This window comes from Corvus cornix, chromosome 5 (genome assembly GCF_000738735.6).
Source record: "Corvus cornix cornix isolate S_Up_H32 chromosome 5, ASM73873v5, whole genome shotgun sequence".
In the NCBI taxonomy this organism is placed as follows: domain Eukaryota; kingdom Metazoa; phylum Chordata; class Aves; order Passeriformes; family Corvidae; genus Corvus; species Corvus cornix.
In genome coordinates, this window is record NC_046335.1 from 46237568 (window position 1) to 46259147 (window position 21580).

General features: G+C 42.4%; 1 protein-coding gene across 5 annotated transcripts in view; it reads left to right on the forward strand.

The window, feature by feature from the left end:
- Positions 1-21580, forward strand: part of TSPAN4 (tetraspanin 4) — a 428081-nt gene that overhangs the window by 393995 nt on the left and 12506 nt on the right. For all 5 annotated transcript variants that reach the window (XM_039553304.1, XM_039553305.1, XM_019281512.3 and 2 more), the window contains 2 exons: positions 13023-13124; positions 20575-20706. In XM_039553304.1, coding sequence (XP_039409238.1) covers positions 13023-13124; positions 20575-20706 — 234 coding nt within the window. The remainder of the gene's footprint in view (positions 1-13022; positions 13125-20574; positions 20707-21580) is intronic.

A 21580-nucleotide genomic window follows, 5' to 3' on the forward strand; every position in this document is an offset into this window, starting at 1 on the left:
AGGAACAAAGGACAGGTAAGGGGCAGAGTGTTCCTACGAAACTAAAAGAGCTAAAGGTACTCAGTTGTTTGGACTGACAAAATAATCATGGGGCATTCATTGCTGAAAGTTAAACTGAAGGCACTTTTTGCTGTTTATCTTGGAGTCCTGGCTTTATGTCAGGGGGACTAAAATGTGCTTGCCTGTACCAGGGGAGTTAATGCAACCCATCTTAGAGCTGCTCACCTGTGACTCCTCAGGCTTGGCCTGTCCCCTGCAGCCACAGTCCTGGGGGCTGAGGGCATGCAGGCTCCCACACTGTAACCAGGGAAGCCACGTGAAAGCAGCCTCTGAGATAAATGCCATGAATGTGCTGCAGAGCCTGCTGCAGATGGTGGCTCTGGAGCAGCTGGCCTTTGTCACTTGGATGACACGGTTCCCAGAGGACAGCCAGTGTTGACATGGGCAAGGGAAATGTGGATTTGGCAGATATGGAGCTCACTGAGATAACTCAGGCTGTGATTGAGGAAAATTTGTGTCCTGGATCACAAGTGCCAGTTTAAGAGGAGCAGTGCCTGAGTCCCAGGATGGGATGTGCTAGAGAGACTGATATGTTTTATTTCAGCTGTTCTTTCAGGATGGATTTGAAGCAAAGGTCAAAGTGCAGGGCATAGGTGACATAATATGGCATGAATAACCAAGTCTGTATCCATGGGAAGCTTGTGGCCTGCTGGAAAGATTTGCAAATTTTAAGACCAGATGAAACAGTTACAGTCCTCTATGGTCCATAGTGCTTCAATCAGTATTCTTGTCATCAAACTAATTACATCTGAGTTGTAATTTTACAAAATTCTTGAGTCTTGATTTAAAGGCATCATTGACTGCATCTGATTCATCAATAATTTGTTCCAAGGATTTATTTTTGCTTCATGGTTAAAATTACACCTTGTTTCTATCTTGTATTTGTCTGTCTTAAAAGTTCTAACCATTAACTCTCATTATGTCTTTTTGTGGTGGAATAAAGTGCTGTCTGCTGTTGAGAATTGCTGCTCCATGTGGGTACCTGAAGGCTGCAATTACGCTGCTTTTTAACCTTGTCACTCTATTTAGTTTTTCCAAGAATGTTAGTCATGTGAAGGAAAGCACACTTCTCAGTAGCTTTTTATTGTAGGTCTTCTCTGGAATCTTTTCAGATTTTCAGTAGTTTTTTTGAAAACATGGATATCAATTCTGCAGTGCAGAGGTGGTGACACAACTCTGCCTTTATGCAGCTGATGTTGAATAAACCCATGATTGCTTCCTCTGTGAGTTGGAAGCACTGCCCTCAGAGCCATGTCCATCTCCATTTCCTCAGTCCCTCTACAGGTTTCCTGCTTTCCATAATATAGTTTCCAGTGTGACCTCACATGTTTTTCTTAGATATCTTTTCTGGTATTTGTCTGGATAAGCCCTGAGGCTCTGTAACCAAGCAGGCCAAGTGATATCAGCAGATTCTTTAATGCATGGCAAGTTTTGTGTGGCATCTACAAAATTTCAATAGCAGTGATTTTTATACTACCTTCCATAGCATCAGAAAAATACCAAATAACTTTGGGTCAAGAACCCACTAACAACACCACTGGATGAATCCTCTGTTTTTAATAATGTTTTTTTTTTTTGTAAGGTTTACTTTTTAAAATACATTCAATGTGGCTGCAGTGACTTTTTTTTTCCTCTTGTGCCCCCATACCCCCTGACACTGATAGCAAATTTCAGTCAAATTTGAGCTCTTCAGAGGTGTCAAAACTACTAAATTTAGGTAGGTGGAGAGACCCAAATGAATGCCCCATGGGAAAAAAAAGTCTTGGAGCTATTGCAGGCAGTATTATTGAACATCACAGAATCCAAGGGGGATGAGAGGGAGCAGTCAATTTCCACTTTTAAGGAGAGACTTGGGATTAATGCTTCTCTTTTGCAAAAAGTCAGTCTCTTAATTAGGAAAGAGGGGCTCATTTTGAAAGGTAGAAGCATGAACAGTAAATTCAAAACAAGCCAGAGGCAGCTGAGGAGCATCCTCACAGGTGTTCTTGGGACCGTTGTCACATGTGGCAGGTTTAATCTTTCACTTTAGTTTCTGCTCCTCTCCAAGGGATAACTCCCCCCTCTGACAGAGATGGTTCCTGAACAAACCAGACCCTCATGGACAGTGGTTCAGTCTGCCTGGGTTGCTTTGAGCACCTTGGTGCCATTTCTAGAAGGGGCTCTGGCACATGGCAGAAACTCATTTCAGGCCCTAAGCTCCAACACTGCCTGTTTGAAAACACAGCACCTTTGGTGCCGCTTAGCAGGGTGTCTGCTGCTTGCTTGGTAAATGCCACTTCTTCTGTGCAAAAACAGCACATCCAGTTCTCTTCTGTGTGGAACATCCAGCATCTCAGTGAAGGCACTGTCACTTATCTCTGTTTAACATATGGGCTAACAACCATATTTCCTTCTTCATTCGACTCACGTGACTTCCAGTGAGAAATGTGGCTTTGTTCTGATATTATTGGAAGTGTAGAGAGTGTTGGAAACTTGCATTTGGTGCCATATAATTGTGACTGGCAGTTTGTTTATTTGCTTGTTTTCTGATATTATGGAAAGCAATCTCCATGTAGTTTATTCATTTGCAGTGACTGAGTCCCAAATCGTTCCATTCACAATTAAATCTGCTTTCAGTGACGTGCATTGAAGAGCTGCAATTGTTTGTTTCATTAAAACAAGGGAGGCGTTTAATAGCAGTTACTCACTTCTGTTGCTTTGGTTATTTACCAGCTTTCCAAGACATTTTGTTTACCAGTTTATGATATCATCACTGAAAAGCTTACCTGGGGACTAAACCAAGTGATTCCAGTTGCTGAAGGTCAGAACACCCAATGTGTCAGGGTTGTGTGTTTGGAGAGGGAATGGTTTCCAAGCTTGCATGTACCCTCACAGAAACGTGGGTCTGAGCCACTGGAGATACCACGTGAGAATGCAAAGTTGCAGAAATGCGAGCAACTCCATTGTCAGGCAGATTCCTGCCAGCTGAGGAGCTGGCATTCAGCATATCCTTTGTTCTTCCAAGTACACATCCATGTGATTGGAAGACAATAACGTTTTTTTCAGGGAAGAAAAGATAGGTAAGGACATCATCATCTTCTCTGCTCTTTGGCCAGGGGCAGCTCTTGCAATGGTTTTGCTGAGTTTCTGCCAGGTAGCCAGCTATTCCTCCAAAGCCCACTGTCTGTTCCCTGGATTTTGGATTTCTGCTGCCCTCTCTCTCAAGGGGTGCATTCTGCATTTTTCCTACTTCCAGGCTGAGCAGAGACCATGCTGCCACAGGAATGAAGCCCACTGTAGTGCACTTGACTTAGCTTGCTGCTCTGTTCCCTCCAAGGATGATGGTAGTTCTGCTCACAGCATTATTTATTTAAAGTAAGTTAATTTCAGAGAAAGCTTGTCTTAAGAATAATAAAGCAGGCTGTGTGCAAACCTCACTTTCCCCAAAGGATTAACATTCCCTGGATCTAGGAAGACACAGCTCTTTCTATCTGTTTCCACAGAATCACTCTTTCCAGACAAGTTTCTGCAGGCAGAGTAGCAGATTTTAACCCTTCAGTGGCTTTGGTTTGCTTTTTAAATGGGTGTTTTAGTTCCAGCTCAGAGAAAGGTGGTTTATCAGCAGACATTTGTTTTCCTTGTTCTGAGGAATCAGGAAAATTCCTATCCCTGAGGAAATTAGCTAGCCCTCTCCCCCAGCAGCTTTGCAGCTTGCCCAGTTGTTACTGGTGCCAGTGGAGCTGAGGTCTGTGTTCAGCAGAGCAGCTCTGACACCAAGAGGTGGCAATGCTGCTGCCTGTGAATAACTGTGGGAGCTTAAAGCCTTCCCCATGGCCCCAGCAAAGTCTAGGGGACACCAGAGGTCTGATACAGAGAGGGTGTAATTGTTTTGATGTTTGCAGAGTTGTTTTTACCTTACAGCAGTGGACAAATCTCTATTTTGGCTTGTGTTTTTCTACCAAAGTCATAAATGTAAGAGGAAATTAAGTTAATTGGGTAAATGGATTTGCAGATAGCCCACAGTTACGTAGTGTGGGGGCCTCATTCATCTTCTCTTACCACAGTGGGAGCACAGGGCATGATTTGCCTTAGTTATCCCTCTGCCTCTGACATTTTAGTAGTGCTCTCTCTTATTTGAGCACTCTCACATTCACCTTTAAGCTAAGTAAATTAGTATTGTAAATAATTGAAGCCAAGTTTGATCCCATGGGATGGCTGCAGCAAATGGCTCCGTGGGCAAATGGCCAAGTTCTTCATCTCTGTGAGCAAAGTGCTGCCTTCCCCTTTCCCAGTCTGCAGCGTCTGCAAAGGATTATGTGTCCAGTGTCACTGTTCCTAATACCTAATCACACAGTGGTCATTCATTCCTGCAAGGGAAGTGCCTTGTCTCCCTGCTTTCACTTGCCTCTGCAGTCCTGCAGCCTCTGTGGCAGCTAATTGGATCTAAAGCTCTATTGACTTGTGCATCCCTAGGTGGATGGGGGATGTTTTTTGGCGCTCTTTTTTGGATCTGTATAGTTAGAGATAACAGGTTGTTAGCACTCAAAACACAAATGCAAGCCACCTTTCATGTCTCTTGGCAAACAAAGGCTCAACAGCATGTATCATGTTAATTAGCATCCTTCCCAATTTGCTTATCTGAGGTTATACTGATGACTGTTGAGGACAAATGAAAGTGACTATCTGTTTAAAAATTTCAAAAGAAAAAAAAAAAGGTAAGGAGGCTGAATACAGATAACCTGGGAATATGTTCAACATAAGCATAGGTTTTGAAAGGAGGAGTGTTTCCCTTTTCCACTGGCCTGGATTCAGTGTGCATGGCATTTCAATACATGAGCATAGTTCAGAGGAGTCTTTACACCCCGCCACAGGTGTGCTCCTGTGGCCACTAGAGATCAAGGCAAAATTACCATTTACTGGGACAGGAAGGAAAGGAGTGAATCAGGACCACGTGTGGGGAAAGACGATTGAAGTGAGTAGGAGGGGTGGCACAGGAGGGAGACGAGGGCTTTGAGGGTAGGTTGTGAGATCTGTGGAAAACGAGGCTGATGTGTGAAGGCAGAGGAGGCTTGCTGAGAACAACAGTTGGTGGGAAACGTAACTGGAGAAAGGGAACAGAAGCTCTTTTGTGTCAGTGAGCTTTGGAGCAAGTATATGAAGAAAACCTGCTGCAAAGGGAGTTTCATTCTGGAAAAGAAACGGCACAGTTAGACCACGATGACTCCCAGCTTTGCTGGTGTCACTGCTGTTGAGGATGAGCATCCTTTTTGCCCCAGCCAGCTTAATAATCTGAAGAAGAGCTTATTTATATGTAAACAAAAGTTTCCTTCTACAGCATCAGCATTAAATGTATCCTGAATGCTCTGTAATTAGGTATGTCATAAAAACCATGCACTTCAGTGTTCACTCACCTGAAATTAACTCCAACACGCTGGTGAGGCTTTTGTCACCAAAATCCATAATGGTTAAGAAGAATTGACTTAATAACATGGTAGTTACTTAGCAGTGTCTGGCTTTTGAGTAAGCAATTGATTTGATTTACCTGCCTTGTTTCACCCAGCCCTTTCCCCAGGTCTGCTGCAGCATTCAAACTCCTTTGAAACACTAAGCAGCAAGCCAAGAATTTATATTTAAAACTTTTACCCCTAGTTTCACTAAAAATAAAGAAGATTGGTTGGTTTTGGTTTTTTTTTTAAGGAGGTCTTGAACTATCTCATTGGGAAGTACCTGTGTTCAGGTGCCATACAGACAGCTTAAATAAGGTGTTGGCTCTGCTACTGGCTTCATTCTCTAAATGAGCCAAGAGACTGCACAGCTGCAGCTTAACATTTTGAGCCTGTGTCTCTGAGCTTGTTATGATGTACTTTATTTAAACAAACCTGGGCACCTGACAAACAAGTTATTCAGCTGTTGCTGTGCCTAAGAACAGTTTGCATGGCAGTGGCCTCTGGCTACAGAGCAGTGTATTTCCCCTTACACCAGCCATAATAGGAAGCTAAACAATGATAAAATGCCTGTCTCTCCCTTGGACTTCTAAAGGGTTCATTTGGACAAAATCAGGTGCTGTTTGCTGGAAATACTTGAATTTGCTCTTGCGTGAAAAATTTTGAGTTGCAGAACCTAGTGACTTGCCATCCTTGTGATCTCCTGTTTAAAACACAGGCACTAAAGCTGCTGTGGCATTCATTGAATTTTAATAGTATGAAAAGTTCAGGGACATTTCAGTGGCTCCTTTCCTGCAGCTTCAGCTGGTTGCTGATGCCTGCACTCTAGCACAAGCAGGTGCTTATGTGCAGAAGTGACTGAAACTGCAATTAATTGTATGCACAAACCATGGACCCAGGAAACACTGGTTTGAAAAACCCAATTTCTTTGACAACATTAGTAGTAGTGGTGGTAGTATCTTATTATTATCTTTTTGTTATGAACCGTATTGCAACTTCTTGGTTCTTGCCAGAGCACATAGTGGGAGACTCTTTCTCTTACAGTTTCACCAGTTGCTTGCTCTAGGCCAGTGCTGGATGTGGTTGTCCTTCCTTTTGCTTCCTGATGAGCCTCAGTTTTAGCTCCAAGTGTCAGGAAGGTTACTCTCTCTCTCTCAGGTTAGAAACTCCATTCCTTGTCTCAGATTGTGTACAGGGCTTCATCTTCCAGGGTGGACTTGGTATTCAAATACTTACTTCAAATTATTTATTAATTTATATTATTAACTTTATGGCATGACTAGTGTCAGGTTATTCCTGCTTTATAAATAGCCGAAACACAAGAGAAACAGTGACTTTTCAAGACTCTGTAGAGAGCCTGTGGCACATCTGGAATGTCTTACCTCAGCTGATCTATGCCAGTAGGTTTCAGAAACATTCATTCTTTTTGCTCCCAGATCATTTCCTTTGATCTTCTATTCCAGTATTCTTTGCTCTTCTGAAGTTAAACAGCCAGTGCATCTCTCTTGATATCAAACACTGCTAGAGAAATAAGTATTTCAGCTATATTTTTGAAGTTTAGAAGATCCATAAAGTGATGCCTGATGTTGGCTTTTGCAGTCGAGCTAGGAGAAGAGAATTCACTAGCTAGTGGCTTTCTGTGTTCAAGGAAGCAATTACAAAAAAAAACCAAAACCACAAAACAAAACAAAAAAACCTAAACATTAAGTCCTGAAGTTATTTCACATTTGGAGATAAAGCAAGGAAGGGAATGCTACAGCGCTGAGCAAAGCATCCTGGAGATGTGCAACATTGATACTGGCAAGAAATTCGTATATTGTCCCTTATATTGGCCAAATATCACCAAAAGTCATGCAGTATCTCTTATTTACTAAACTCCTAAAAGATTTCTATTTATAGGCAGATAGTATAAGGAAGATCTCAGTGGTGAGGAGAGCATTTACTGCTCTCAGCTCTCAGCTTCTTACAGACAGGCTCAGGGACATCTCATTTAAAACAAGCCTTACCTGTTGCTACAATCAATTTCATCTCTTCTTAGCAGGCAAAAGCTCCCACAAATGACCTTATAGATTAGGCACTTTCTGTTTACATTCAATTTCCCACTCCCTGCTATTTGTAGAGAATGATTATCCAGGCATTAAATTAAAAGTTTTGCCCGGTGGGAAACTATTGGATATTTTGTCATTTCCTTAGAGCCTCTCCTGTTCTGCTGGAGAGACAGAGGTAGGGGAAGCAATCACCAGAAAGGTCAAGAATATTTGCTTACCTATATTGGAACACTGCTGAGAGGCTTTCTCCAGTTTAGGGGACTTTTTGGGTAGAACTTTTGTTCAGATTGTGGTAGGAAAGCATTGAGGCTTGAAATGAAAAGTCTCCAGTTGCCTGCGGGTTAAAAAGCTGGGGATGCTGCTGGCATCCTCTGGCCTTTTCCTAAAGGCTATGCCACCATCTAAGTGACATCTCATGCTTTTAACAAGTTGAGAAGGAATTAATAAGGATCTCTCCAAAGCCTTCTATTGACCTTTATTCCAGAGAAGATTGCAGCAAAGCCACCTTCCCTCTCAGTGTTCTGGGACAGTGGAAGGACTTTGTCTCTTCAGTATTGGTGGAGCTTCAGTTTGATCAAAGTCGTGCGTCATATTAGCTGTAAGTGCTGATAATACCCGTGTTCTGCACAGACACAATTCTCTCGTTTGCCCAAAATATTTTGCTCAAAGCACTTCTTCCTGCTTATCAGCAGCAAAATTACAGGACTGGGCTTCTCAGGGAACGGTTATTTGTCTTCTGTTTCATGCCTTAACAGTAAGTACATAAACTCCAAAGCCTTTCATTTAGATGGAGAGTGAGAGGTCTGTGAAACCACCCCCAGGAACTGAGAAGGCCCCTACAGTCCCCTATCTGTAAAACAGAGATGGAATTAATTATGAACCTGGGTGCTTGCAGTGTAGAATGTTCATGTAGTGCTTTCAGCATGTCTGTGCTAAGCAGGAGTTTGTTGTCGCTGTTGTTACACAGTTTTTATCTCATCCTCAATTATTCCTAGGTTGTCTTATTCAAGGAGACAAGGTGGAGTGTGACAGCCCCAGGTCCTCTTGAAGTGTGCTGGCTTCTCCAGCTGGGCTTGTCAGCCAGCCAGCCACAGTTCTGCTCGGAGGCTCTGGATTTCTGAGGCAACGATGGGACAAAGCTGACAGTAAAACCAGCCTTATGTGTACATTGCTACAGCTTAAGTAGCTGCCTCAAGGGAATACAGATTAAGAAGGAAAACACTTTTTAATTTGGCCTGAATTTCTATGTAGGTTGGAGTAAGACTTTTTTAAGCGACGTTTTGTCCCAGCTGTAGTTTAGGTGAGGCTCAGATAGATCCCTGCCTATTCTCTCTAACTGCATCAGCTGCTTCCAGCCACTTTCCCTGACCTCTGTGGCAGGTACTCGCCAGTCCTGCCACATCTCTTGTAGCTTTCCCTTCTCCAGTTCAAATACTGAGTTTCCTTCATTGCCTGAAACTCTGTGCTCATGACTTCTCCACCTTAGAGCAGTGTATATTTTTTAGAAAGTCTTTGTAATAGGACAGTGAGAGACTTAAGGGCCCTATTAGGGCCTAATGGAAGTCAGTTCAGTTGCAGTAGCAACAGGATCTTAGCTTAGATAAAGTGCAGTAATATGCATGCCCTGCTCTAAGAAGTTCTTCTCTTGAAGGTGCGGATTGTAGTGGATTACCACACTGGGACACGTTTAACTTACCAGAAACACCACTGAAACCTGAAGGGGCTGATAAGCATGGGCAAGGCTCCAGTATGTCTGAAGCCAGGACTCACAGGAATTCACATGGATGACGTGCCAGCTTGAAGCTTTCACCTCTCATCTGTTGACCAATGAATTCCAAGGAGGAAAAGAATTTTTCTCTTCTTCACTAACAGATTGATAAAAGGTTCTTGCTGCCAAATCTTTCAGAAACTCTTCTGTCTAAAGAAATCTCTGGCATTCCATGTCTAAAAACAGGCACCTCATTTAGAGCAACAGTTTGCCTGCAGAGAGTTTTTATTATTCTTCTTTGAGGTACTTCACTAGAGCTGTGATTTGTGAAGAGCCTGGCTTGTGTATGGAAAATTGCAGCAGATTCAAATTGCAGAATATTAAATATAATGCTTCAGTCCCTGATTTGAGATAGACATTTTGCCTGGCTGAGGACTGATAGCACAGAGACAAACAAGGGACGCTGACAGATTGGTGAATATTGGGTGGGATCATTTGTCAGGAGATGTGATGAATCACTGTGGCACAGCATTTCATTTTCAGAAAGATCATTTTCTGAAAAATTCAAATTAAAGGCAGAAGAGACAGCTGGGGGTGTTTTGGGAGTTTTCATTTAAATCAAACTTACAATTAGAATAAAGGCATATTGAAAAGTTCCTGGTATTCTAAAAATATTTTGAGGAAAGAAAAAAAACAGAGGTTAGAAGAAAACAGGAGGACCTGGAAGAGCACTTGTCAGCTGTGCCCCACAAATAGGCCTTGAGTTTTTCTTACCCCACTCTAGTCAAAGCCAGTAGGAATCATATGTCTAGAGCTTCAAGCAGTGCTTCAATTAGGAGAAAAATATCCATCTTATAACCTTGTACACAGGTTATTTGAGCAGAGGTCAATGTGCTTTTAATAGGACTGCACGTAGAGCCTGTGCTCCTCACAGTGTGAACAAGAGCAGTGCTCCTGTTTAATTTTGTCTGGGCTGTCAGGAAGTCCAAGGCTGCGTCAACACTGATTAATTCATGCAAGGTAACACATTAATAACAAATGGAAATGGGGGGAGACAGAGGGTGGGGGGCTTCCTGCTGGTACTTCAGCTGCAGACACAAGTGCCAGGAGGCCACAGGCTGATCCCTGCTCCCCCTTTCTCCTGGAGCCCAGTGGCCATCCACAGACTCTGGATGTACAACTGTTCTGTACAAGGTTATTCCTAGGGGATGATGAACACCTTTCTGACCCTAGTGTAAGCAAGCAGAAGAGTGTGAATGCTTCAGGGAGTAGCTCTGTGACAAAGAGATTTAAAACCAACTGCTCTTCAGAGAATAGCACACTGTTGTATGTACAGCACACTTGATTAGAAGGTCAGATGGAAACTTCAGTAAAAGAGAACTGTGTAAAATCCTACCTGTACCATCACTCAAATAAATATAAAGTCCTCTCTGTGTGTATATGTGTAAAACTGGTATTTCCAGATGCCTTCCCTGTCAGTGGACTTGAAATGAAAAGGTAAAACAATCTAGCAGTACTGTTTCACAACATATGTTTGCCTCTTTCAAAGTTGTAGCTTGCATAGAGGTGAAAGAGAGAGAGAAGGAAATGAGACACATAGTGTGGGTTTCTAAAAAAACTTACATCCTCTTCCAAGCAAGATTCAAGCAAGCACTTTGTTTTCAAAACAACAAATAATGATGGGTCATACCATGTGCAGGACTTGATGTTGAGGCTTTCTGAAATAGCTGTGGGAGAGCTGGTCCCATAGTGCCTGTTTTCTTGACGAATGCTCTGCAGGTTACACAGTTTCTGAAATATGGCAATCTGATGCCAGTTGTATTCCCAGTATAAAGGCCTGGCACTTTAAAGTAAGTGGTTAATTGGATGAGGAAGAGAGGACTTGCTTTCATTTTGCCTCAGCAAGTTGCTTGCTAGTGAGGCTTCTCCAGGTAGAAGGCAGATCAGGAATGCTTGGTGACACAGTCCCTCGGTGACACAATCTCTTGAGGCCATGTTAAGGCACACCTGGACTACCAAAACTTTGCTCTTGATCTCTGTGAATGTTAATTTTAAGTTATAAATTATCATTACGTTAGTATCAATCTCAAATAGGATGTCAAGATTGCAAAGCAAAACTTGAGTGAGGAAAGGCAAACTTTGCATTTTTCATCCTTTTGTTAATGTGGCATTTGCCCTTCAGATAAGAATCAGTGTTCTTTCCCTTGTTCCATATTAGTGCTGATATGAACCTAAGGCTGGTGTGTAGCTCTCTCACTCTACAGGGCAGATATTCTCCAGTGAGATAAATTAATATTCAAAATAGACCTTTCTCTTTCATCTTTGAGGTAGGAGATCGCCTAGCTGGATTTCTGTCCTCACCTGCCCTCAGTTACCCTGTTCCTCTTCACTTCTGTCAGTTTCTGAATACGAATTAGATTTTCAACAATTAATTTGCCTCACTGCCTCTGAGAGGACATTAACTAAATTTCCAAGCCTGAGACTGGCATCACAACCATGCCCTTCCATCCTAATTGATGGCTCTGCTGGAGACCACAGCATGTCCAGTTGAGACACAGGGAGCTTGAGGGTAAGTGCAGAGCTGAAACACAGTTCAGTCTAATTCTTAAATGAATGCTAGGAATCCCCAGCACATATAAGTTTATCGTTTATTGCCTGTAATTTTCTCAGCTAATTCCAAATTTAATGACAGCTTTCAGCTTTGGTGCTCTCTTCTAATTAACATACCAGTGACTCTGTATAATCTCTGTGTAAAGCCAAAAGCAGCTTACATGATAATTACAGGGGGATCACAGCACCTACTGTTCAAGGAAGGCATCTGTGAGAAAGGCCTCACATGGTAGTTAAGGTGCTGAGATTAAGTTGTGCTTAATTTTAACTTGTGCTGTTTCTTGTACTGCCTCAAAGCTCTTTTATTACTGGTTCAATATGATGCTGGTAAACTTTCAGGAGGGAAACAAAAGAATGGGACAGATCAAACACGATCTTTTGCACATACAGCAGAGGCTTCCTGGACATGGTGAACTTGTGGGGTCATAGTTTTTTTGTAGAGTCATATTGTTGAGTAATCTTATATTTGCTTCATAATAATTATGGTGTAGTGGGTTGAAAATTCCTTTTTTCCACTGTGCAAGGTGCTTTGTGTCCACGTTTTTGACAGCTGCTGATGAAAGCAATTCTGACTGCACAAAGCAGAAGGAAAGTCCTAGTGTATGGCAGAAGCAGAATACCTTTGCTGCCTCTGTTAGCTGAAAATTAACATTGGTTACATCATTTTAGACACAAGCCCTCCCCAGTTGGAATGACAAGTGCCAGGGGGGCAATCACTGGGGAGTACACCATGTCTGTCTGTTTTCCAGTAAGGAAGAGTACACATTAATGCCCTTGGTTACAATTAAAGATACTAAGCTAAAAGAAAATGCTGTATGTAGATGAATGTTTTCATAGGTAGGCCTCATTTGCGAAAATGAGTGATTAAACTGTGTCCAGTCTCCCTGTAGTACTTTGGTGGTTAAGTGAGAAGGGAAAACATGTATTAGAGATCTCTGTGATGGGAAACATGAAGGTAAACTCAGAAGAGGAACTCCTCATGTTATTTACAAAGTGCAGATACCTGTAATAGATACCAGCCCTACTGGAGAAAGGCATTAAGAAGTGTTGGTTCACCTTTTATTAATATCAGAACAGGACCATTGTCCAACATCTCTCTGCTCTGTGCACTTTGATTCTGAAATGTGGTACTCACCAAATCTTGAATTCTGTGCCTTTTATTGTTTGTTTTAGATTGACAAGTATGCTCAGCGGGATCTGAAGAAAGGACTTCATTTGTATGGGACAGATGGAAATATTGGCCTCACTAATGCATGGAGCATCATTCAAACAGATGTAAGTCTGAGCTCTCTTCTTTACCGCTTCTTCTTTACCTCCTGGGTTCTGTAACAGCATGTTCTGGGTGTGAACCTAATTAAATCTCCAATTCCTAAGCCATTTTCAGCAACTAAACTCTTTGCTTTTTGTAACAAGCAGTAATTTTTATTTATTCCTCCTTTGACAGGAAATATCTTCTTTCTTTTAAAAGGTTATATTAAGTTGATGCCTCAATATCATGTAGTTCTGTGTGATGTGGAGGGTGAAGGAGCTGGTCAGACAGGAAACAAGCAGTACTTCTCTTTAAAGTCAAAGGGGGTGGCTTATGTTGGGATGAAAGGCAATAGCATAACAGCAAAGAACCTCTCCAACCACTTCTTCATTTCTGTCCTGTCTCCTTTCACTGCTATTATTGTTCCCACTAGCACGTCAAAATGGAAACAGACAATGGTGTTTGCAACCTCTTCCTACAGTCAGTGCATTTTCCCCAGCAGAATTCAATCATCCTCCATCACAGGTGGACTGGGAATGTTTTTTGCTACATTGCCACCGCTGTTCCTTTGTCTTGATTCTCTGACAGCCCTCTGCCAGTGTTCATCTCCTAAGGACTGGTGAACACTGGCTTCCTGCTGTCCTTGTCTGAGGAAACACCATCACTGACAGTTCAGGTTTATTAGCTCTGTGCTTCTTGTTTCATGTTCAGTTCAGTCAGTTCTCCTGAGGGTCATCTTTCTGATTTCATGTTCTCTGATTCTTGAACAGAAAAGTGCTCCAACTTCTCCTCTGTTTTAGGCAGAAGCACTTGCACTGCCCTGGCTTCACTCAAAAAGTCTTGCATAGCTTTCTCAATTTCTCTCCAGAGGTGCAAGTGTGGTACAGACAGGAGAGCTTTAGTCTTGCCTGATGTCTTAAAGGGATCAAAGACAGTAACCTCTCCCAGAAGTCTACTCTTATGGACAATACAAGGTAACAGGAGCAACATGCTGTTAAAAAGTGATCTGAGAAATTAAAAATTTGGGATCACTAACAGAACAAAATAACTCATTTGCCAAACTCCACGTGCATCTTTGGGTCTGCAGGACCTGTCTGTTTTGAGTGCAGTAGGTTGCCAGCAACACTCCTGTGTGTGAAAGACAAACAGCTTGGGTCCAGCAAACAAGCCAATTCCAGTCCTTCATCCCAAAAACTGCATATGAAAGGTTCTTTCAGATACCTTTAAAAGGCCTCAGCATCTTGCAGTATTGTTAATAGTTTCCTCTTCCAATACTTTTTCCATTTTCCAATACATCAGATATGAAAAGGCATCAATTACTGACAAGAGAGATGCATTTTGTGGTGCTAGCCCGAGAGTAAGCCATGTGAAATACAAATAAAATTTTTAATATCGTTGCTAATATCCAACAGTATTAGTTTACTGTTTTACAGTAACTTAATTATGTGTAGTAAAAATATAGTAAAAACTATTAATATTAAAATGTTTGCAGTAAGTATTAATCTGCTTTCAGTGACACACCAAGAACTGTTAAAAGCATATAGCAAAGGTGGGGGGAAAACAGTGTTTGGAGGACTCATGGGATATAAACACCATACTTCTGCTCCCCTTTCTGTAAAATAGATATAACAATATATGCAATGTCTAGTCCACATAGTCACATTTTTTCAAGATCTTCACAAGCTGATTGGATTCAGAAAAGATGTAAAAGAATAATAAGAATTTTGGAAAGTGGCATTATGGTGAGAAATTTTAAATACCTTATGTAAACAGGCAAAGATGAAGTAGTGATGTGATTGCAGTCCTTAAAGAGAGAGCAAGAAGGAAAAAGGGTTTTTAGAGAAAAGGGCTCTGTAATTGATCCAAGAGCTAAAAACTCAAGTTAGATGTACCTGGTGGTAGGATGCCATTGTACAGCAGGACAGTAGATTCTTTTTCTCTGAAGAACAAGACCTGCCTTTTTGCTTGAAGGAAATGGTCACGTTCAGTGCCCAGCTTGGGTTTGAGGCAGGACTCAATAGTCTTGTGGTTTGTGCAATGCTGCAAATCACGGTCAATTGTCCTGATAATTCCTTTGATCTTGAAACCCATTATAGTTTAAAGAGTGTCTTACAAGTTTCAGATGACACTCATGTCAGCTAACTCTCAGGAGCTCAGAAGGTGACGAGAAAATGCCATCCCAGGGGCTGTGTGCAGCCAGGGGACATCACTCGCTCATGGCCACTGTGAAATTAGCCCATGCCAGCTTGGCAGTACCACAGTGTCAAAGTCACTGTGCTCCCCATGCTGGGCACTGAGGAGAACAGCAAAGAGCTCCCACAGATCCATTTTTGCCACTCTGCACAATGGGTTTTCACATGTATCTTTCAAAACTATGTGGGTATAGACTATTGCAGAGGTGCAGCAAAGACAATCCCATTATGGCTAATTATGTAAAACACTTTGCAGTTGAATAGAGCTATCTAAATGGCAACTTGGGGAGTTTTTGTGTAATAATCATTATCTCTTACATCCCTAATCAGTAGAGTGTAATCAGTGATTGGAGGATTAGGGTGATACAGGGGATTTTCTCAAAGGAAAGTCCCAGCCCAGGCTTGCTGTTTGCATTGTGTCTCCTAAGGCTCTCAACAAAACCCACAGTAGAGCAACCATGTTGCTACACAGGACAGTGTCTTTCCTAATGGGAGACATCAGTCATTGGTTGAGCCATGGGCTGTGTCCGTACACGAATGGAAAACAGCAGCCTCACAAAAAAAATGTGCCGTGTAAGAAACATGACAGAACTCATAGTGAGCCCTTCTCGCTTGTCCCCTCTGCATTTGCACTCCTTTCTTTGCTGAAGTATTTTTCAGGTTAAAGCAGTAGCTCAGACACTGGCATAGATCTTCATTTCTCCCCAGATTTACTTAGCTAGAGACTATCCCCATCCTGCATTCACTAGGTACTACTGTGTACGGCAGCTTTGGCTTAAAGGAGGAGGAAAAAGTTTGTTCAAGAAACAGAACCACATTTAGATGTCATTTGACTTCTGTGGGACTGGCCAGTCAGAAATGAGAGGGGAGTTTTGACTGGGAGTGTGGAAGCCTAGTGTGCACAGTGACTTGTGAGTGGTGATAATTTCTTTGTCTAAGTGTGAAAGGCCTGAGCACCTTTTGAGGAAGGTTTTCTTCTGTGAAACCTTTGTGCCTTGAAAAATGGTTTTCCTCTTTTTAACAGAAGCATACAATTTTGAGAAACTGTAAACAAGGGAAAAACAGGGCCTGTCTTTTAAGAGGAAGTCGCAGTTTTGGCTGATGCCTGAGCTGTTCGTGTTACTGATAAAGGAGTTGGGTTAAGCTGCACACCTGCAAAGCGTGAGAGGAAAGGCAGTGGACTCATTTTGCAGTCCTATTAAGCCTCTAGGTCAGGGAGCTGTTTCAAATCAGAATATTCTGTTGATTTCTTTTTAATACCTTCAGCTAACCAAACTCACAGCCTCTCTCAATAGCGTTTCAAACCTTAAAAGGATCAGAAACACAAGCAGATGAATTCTGCATGTTGTGACCGAAGACTATGAAAGCTTACAAAGTGATTTTTAAACATGACTAAAATTCTAATAGTTCAGGAGGTAAGTTACTCTGAACTGCATTACACTCCTTACCCACCAGGACTGGTTAAAGTCACAGGTGGAGATCATTAGAAAATGAGAAACAGGCATTAATTTTTAAAATGTTGCTTCATCCCCAGCATCTTTGTGATGAATATTTGAGCACTTCTTTTAACTAACCAGGCAGTAATTCGAGAGGCATGCAGAAAACCTATTAGCTTCACTGAAGTGAGCAAATTCAGCTCACTTTAGCTGCTGTGTAATGCCTTTTCATGTCTATTTAGACCACTGTAACTGAGAAGAAATTTGACCCATCTCCTTCTGCCCAGTCATTGATTCTGTTAGATCTAGCCATACTTTAGAATTACTGCTGAAGTAATCCAAACCACCCATTAAACATGAATTTTAGAACAAAACTTATCTCACCACTTTTCACAGTGATGGAGGAAAAGGGTGTATAGAAGATCCCCTACTCTGTCTCTAGTTCTTTGCCACATTCACAAAACCAGAAATCAAGGCATTGCTAAAAACTGTCTGCAACAAGGATTGAGTATCTGTTTATTTTCACAAACCCTATCCCAGCCTGACTGACTTTGCAGGAATTTGGCAAAGAAGATAAGGCCCGCTTAGCCTTCAGTATTGGGATTACCTCTAAAATGCGTACAAGTGTCCAGCTCCTTCCCATTTTTGTTGCACTGAGATAGAAACTTCTTAAATGCATTACTCCCTTTTAAAGTGTGTTAGTCTGGGTACCCCAAAATAAGCACTGTTAGTTTTTAGCATTTCTAAAAAACTTAAGTGTATTGTTCCCTGTTGAAAGTAGGAACAGAACTAAGCAATTATGCAACTTGTCTAATTCTATCACTTAACTAGTGAAGGGAACAAGACAGGACTGTAAATGTGACCAAAAAATGAATGTGAATGTAGAATGAAGTCTCCAATTGTTTCATGCCTGGGACTGGCAGAACATCAGCCTTTGTGGTAGAACTGGCTACAAACAAAGTGCTGGTGACAGAAATTACCTTTCATGTGCCCTGAGCTTTCTCCATCCACCAGGTGTAGGCCTGTCTCCAACTATCCCTGCTTAGAAACCTTGCAAATTTTTGAGAGAACATTGCTCTCAAATCTAAGAGGACTCTAAAAAGTCCTCAATATTCTCCTTTCTTCTAATGGTCCCTCATCTCCCTCAGCAGTTTGGCTGCTTACTGTTCAGCTGCATGAACCTGGGATAAATCAGTTGCTTGTCACATGATCCAAAATCACTCCTGCAGTCTTTCTTTTCTGCTTGGACATCCGTAATGAAGTCTCTGAGTTTACTGAGCTTTCAGCTTATCTGCCTTTCTGGCTTCTGACTGGACCCCTTTGCTGAATCTGAGCTGGTGACCCATTCAATCCCATTGCTGCTCATTTCCTTGTTCCTGCATCTCTGACTTACTGCCATGGATCAGTGCCCCTGCTCCCTAGAGATGCCAGTTACTGGACTTGGCCTTCCCTGAGCAGTACTCACTCACTTGCTTCTGCACTCTCAGGTCTCTATGGTGTTAGAACTCTTCTGTATTCATCACCTCTCCTTTAGGGCTATGGATCATCCACTGCTTAATCCCATTGCTCATCCTTTGTCTTCCAAAGATATTTCTTCCAGTTGTAGTCACAGACATTATTTCTTCCAGTTCCAAGACTATTGATCCTGTGCTATGTCCTTCTTTTATACCTTGACCTTCTCTTAGCCCATTCTCCCATTGCTGTGTCCGCTGTGCTCTTGTACAGAGAATCTGTGTGGGCAGGCAGTTTGTGTCCAACTGCAGCTTGTCTTCCCAACTGCATCCCTTCCTATTCTCACCTGGTGCTTTACCAGGAATTTTTACTCTTTGGAGTCCCAATCCTCGCTCATGGCCTAGCCACCTCCTGTGTCACAGGTTCCATAGGAGCAGCTGTCCTCAACCTGTTAGTGAGCACTTGACTACAAAACCCGCGCTTCATCTTCATCTCCTTAGTCTGTCAGACTGACACCTTCAGCCATGCATTATTATGGGAAGAAGGAGTCTAGTCCTGATTTATGCAAACTTGTGTCACTTGTGTTTGGCCAGAACATCACTCAAATGTCTCAGCCCTTACCACTGCACTCTCTACATCACAGATGAGCCACATTTTTAAGGCTTGCTGTTTACAAGCTGTCACTTCTCACTGTCTGTCAAAGAGCTGCCTCCTGACTCTAATGATGACAGCTTGCAAGACCTTCTTCTTGTTAGATTTCCAAATAAACCAGCCTTTCTCAAATGCATGCCATGTGTTCCAGGCTGCTCCTACCCGCTTTTGGGACCTGTTACACATGGACCTCCTGTTTTCTGTGCAGGAACATAGAGTAAAAAAAGAAAGGCACAAACTTTTTTTCTAGCTTCATGTCAGTTTGTAGAAAATGAAACCTGTAAACTTACAAATCAAACAGTTGCAAGTAGAGGGTTGAGTTCTGCCACAGACCACATCAAAATTTGGAGCAGAAACTTGGAGGGATAGATGTTAGTCCAGTAAAGTTTTCTGACTTTTCCTTGGCAGAAGAAAAACTCTGCTGTGGGACTGAAACATCTCTATCAAGGAGGACTTTGTGAGTGCTGGAAGCATCATATGATGGATGAGGCAGCGTGTGACACCTCTGCCCTCTATGGGCCTGGAGTGGCACATTTTGTGTGTGCAACAAGACCTGAACACTACAACTCTACCTACAGCCTGAACTCTACAACTATTCTATAGCAAAGGAAAACTCCCCCTCTAGCCAGTGTAAATGTCAGGATCTCAGTTAGGTCTTTGGCCCTGGTGATGCAGATGTCTGCACGATTACGAGTCTGTCAGAAACAAGAGGAGTGATCTCTGTAGGGATGCAAAAAATACTCTTCAGGCTTATATAAAATCACATTTTAAAAAATAAGATCTTGGCAAGTCATTCTGGGACTATGTAGGTGGCTGGCACAGCCCTGAAAAGATGTGAGGTACTGTGAATAGCAGAGAGCAGTTGTGCCGCCCAGTGTTGTCTTGTTTTACTCATTGGTGCTGAAGTGTCTAAATACCAACAAATTCAACTTCCGAGTCTGCATGGGGCGACAGATGGTGTATACATCTATATGGTAATGAGTCCTAGCTTACTTGCTATCACAGGAATATACCAGTTCCAAGGGGAAGATGGCCACAGAGCTATTCCCCATACCACGGTGTGTTTCCTTTACCTTTCATCCCACTACCAAAGTCAAACAGACCTTCTGATTTAGCAGTGTTGTGATCTCTGCACACACTGTGGCATTGTAGGTAGACACTTAAGGCACCACTATTAGAGCAGCATCAGATGATGACATTAAAGAAGTGCACCACAGAGAGAAGAGGAGGAAATACATCTTTTGCTGACTGGCAAAGACTTTCAAAGGTGATTAGTAATTAACAGCTTAGTGAGAAATTTGCCTTGTTTACTTCAATCATGATCCCAGAAGTAGTGTGCCGTAGAGATCCCAGTATCTTCATTTCTTGGGTGCTGTACCCTTATCTTTTTTCCTGACAAGCTGCAAACAACTGTTATAATTCTGCTCAGTCAATAACTCAATCTCAGTACTTGTCTGAGGTTGTTCAGTTCCAGCTCCTGCAGTATCCTCCCACTGCAAATAGGTGCCTTTACTTCTTGCATCAACATTAGCTGCGTACAAGGCCATATTTAAACATAATAAAAGAGTGGAGAAAAGGGTCTGGTTGGGTAAAGCTGAGGAAGAACTGTATTTCTTTAAAAATTCAAGCCTCTGCTGGTATAATCAAAATGCACTGAGTGTCAGGCTCCAGGAGGCAAAGTCAGAACAGGCAGAAGTCAGTGATGGATCACACTTACGGTATCACCTAGGTTCATCTTTTTCCAGTTCAGATGCTGTGGAGTCTCCAACTACACAGACTGGTTTGAAGTGTACAACACAACCCGGGTGCCAGACTCCTGCTGCTTAGAATTCAGTGAGAATTGTGGGCTCCATTCCCCAGGGACCTGGTGGAAAGCGGTGAGTAGCTCTGTAGCACACAGCAGCAACTGCCTTGCAGCCCTGGTGAAGGGCAGACAGGTAGTCATTTGCAGGGCTGTACAGATGATAAGCTGTGCACCTCATTCATCGATCCTAATTCACCTTTCAGCAGGTGCTTTCAGAAGGCTCCTGTTGAGCTGTGGCCTTTGACCTTCAATGAGACCCCCTATTTAGTTATTTTTATGAGCTGGTTTATTTTCAGGAGGCTCTAAGCTGTTGTTTCACATTGCAGATAGGTCCATTCCAACACTGATCTGCAGCAGAGACTAGTGACATCTAGCTAGGAAATGACAGGAATGTCCTTTTTAGTGTCCCACCTACTGGAGTCAGGTACCAATAAAGGCAAATGGTTCATGAACACACACAGGCCCTGGAGCAGCAGCCATAGCTTATCACTGCCCAGGCAGTCCTGAGGCAAGAGGACTGTGTGAGCCTGGAGCACTTTTCTCCCACCAGGAACTCCCGTTCAGGGGCTTCTGCTGCACAGGAGCAGAGTGGGAACTGTTCCACTGAGTTGCCAGTAGCATGTTTTTTCATTGAGTTTCTGCACTTCCCTGTAAACAAATTCAAAACTCCATGGGATAATTTCCCTACAATGGCCTCAGCAAGATCTTTCTGGAACAGATAGTCAGAGCCTAAATACATCTCTGAAATTAGCTCAGCAATTCTTTGTGCTAATTACAGGTGGTGCAATTACACAGGAGGGGTGTGGTGTGAGGCCACCTGATGAAGTGGAATTGTAACTAAGTTTTGCTGCTTCTAATGGTTTGTGAAGACAATAAGTAAAAAGCTCTCTTGACTTTCTAATGAGATTTCATATGCATGGATTGGCACTCACAGAGGCTGCATTCAC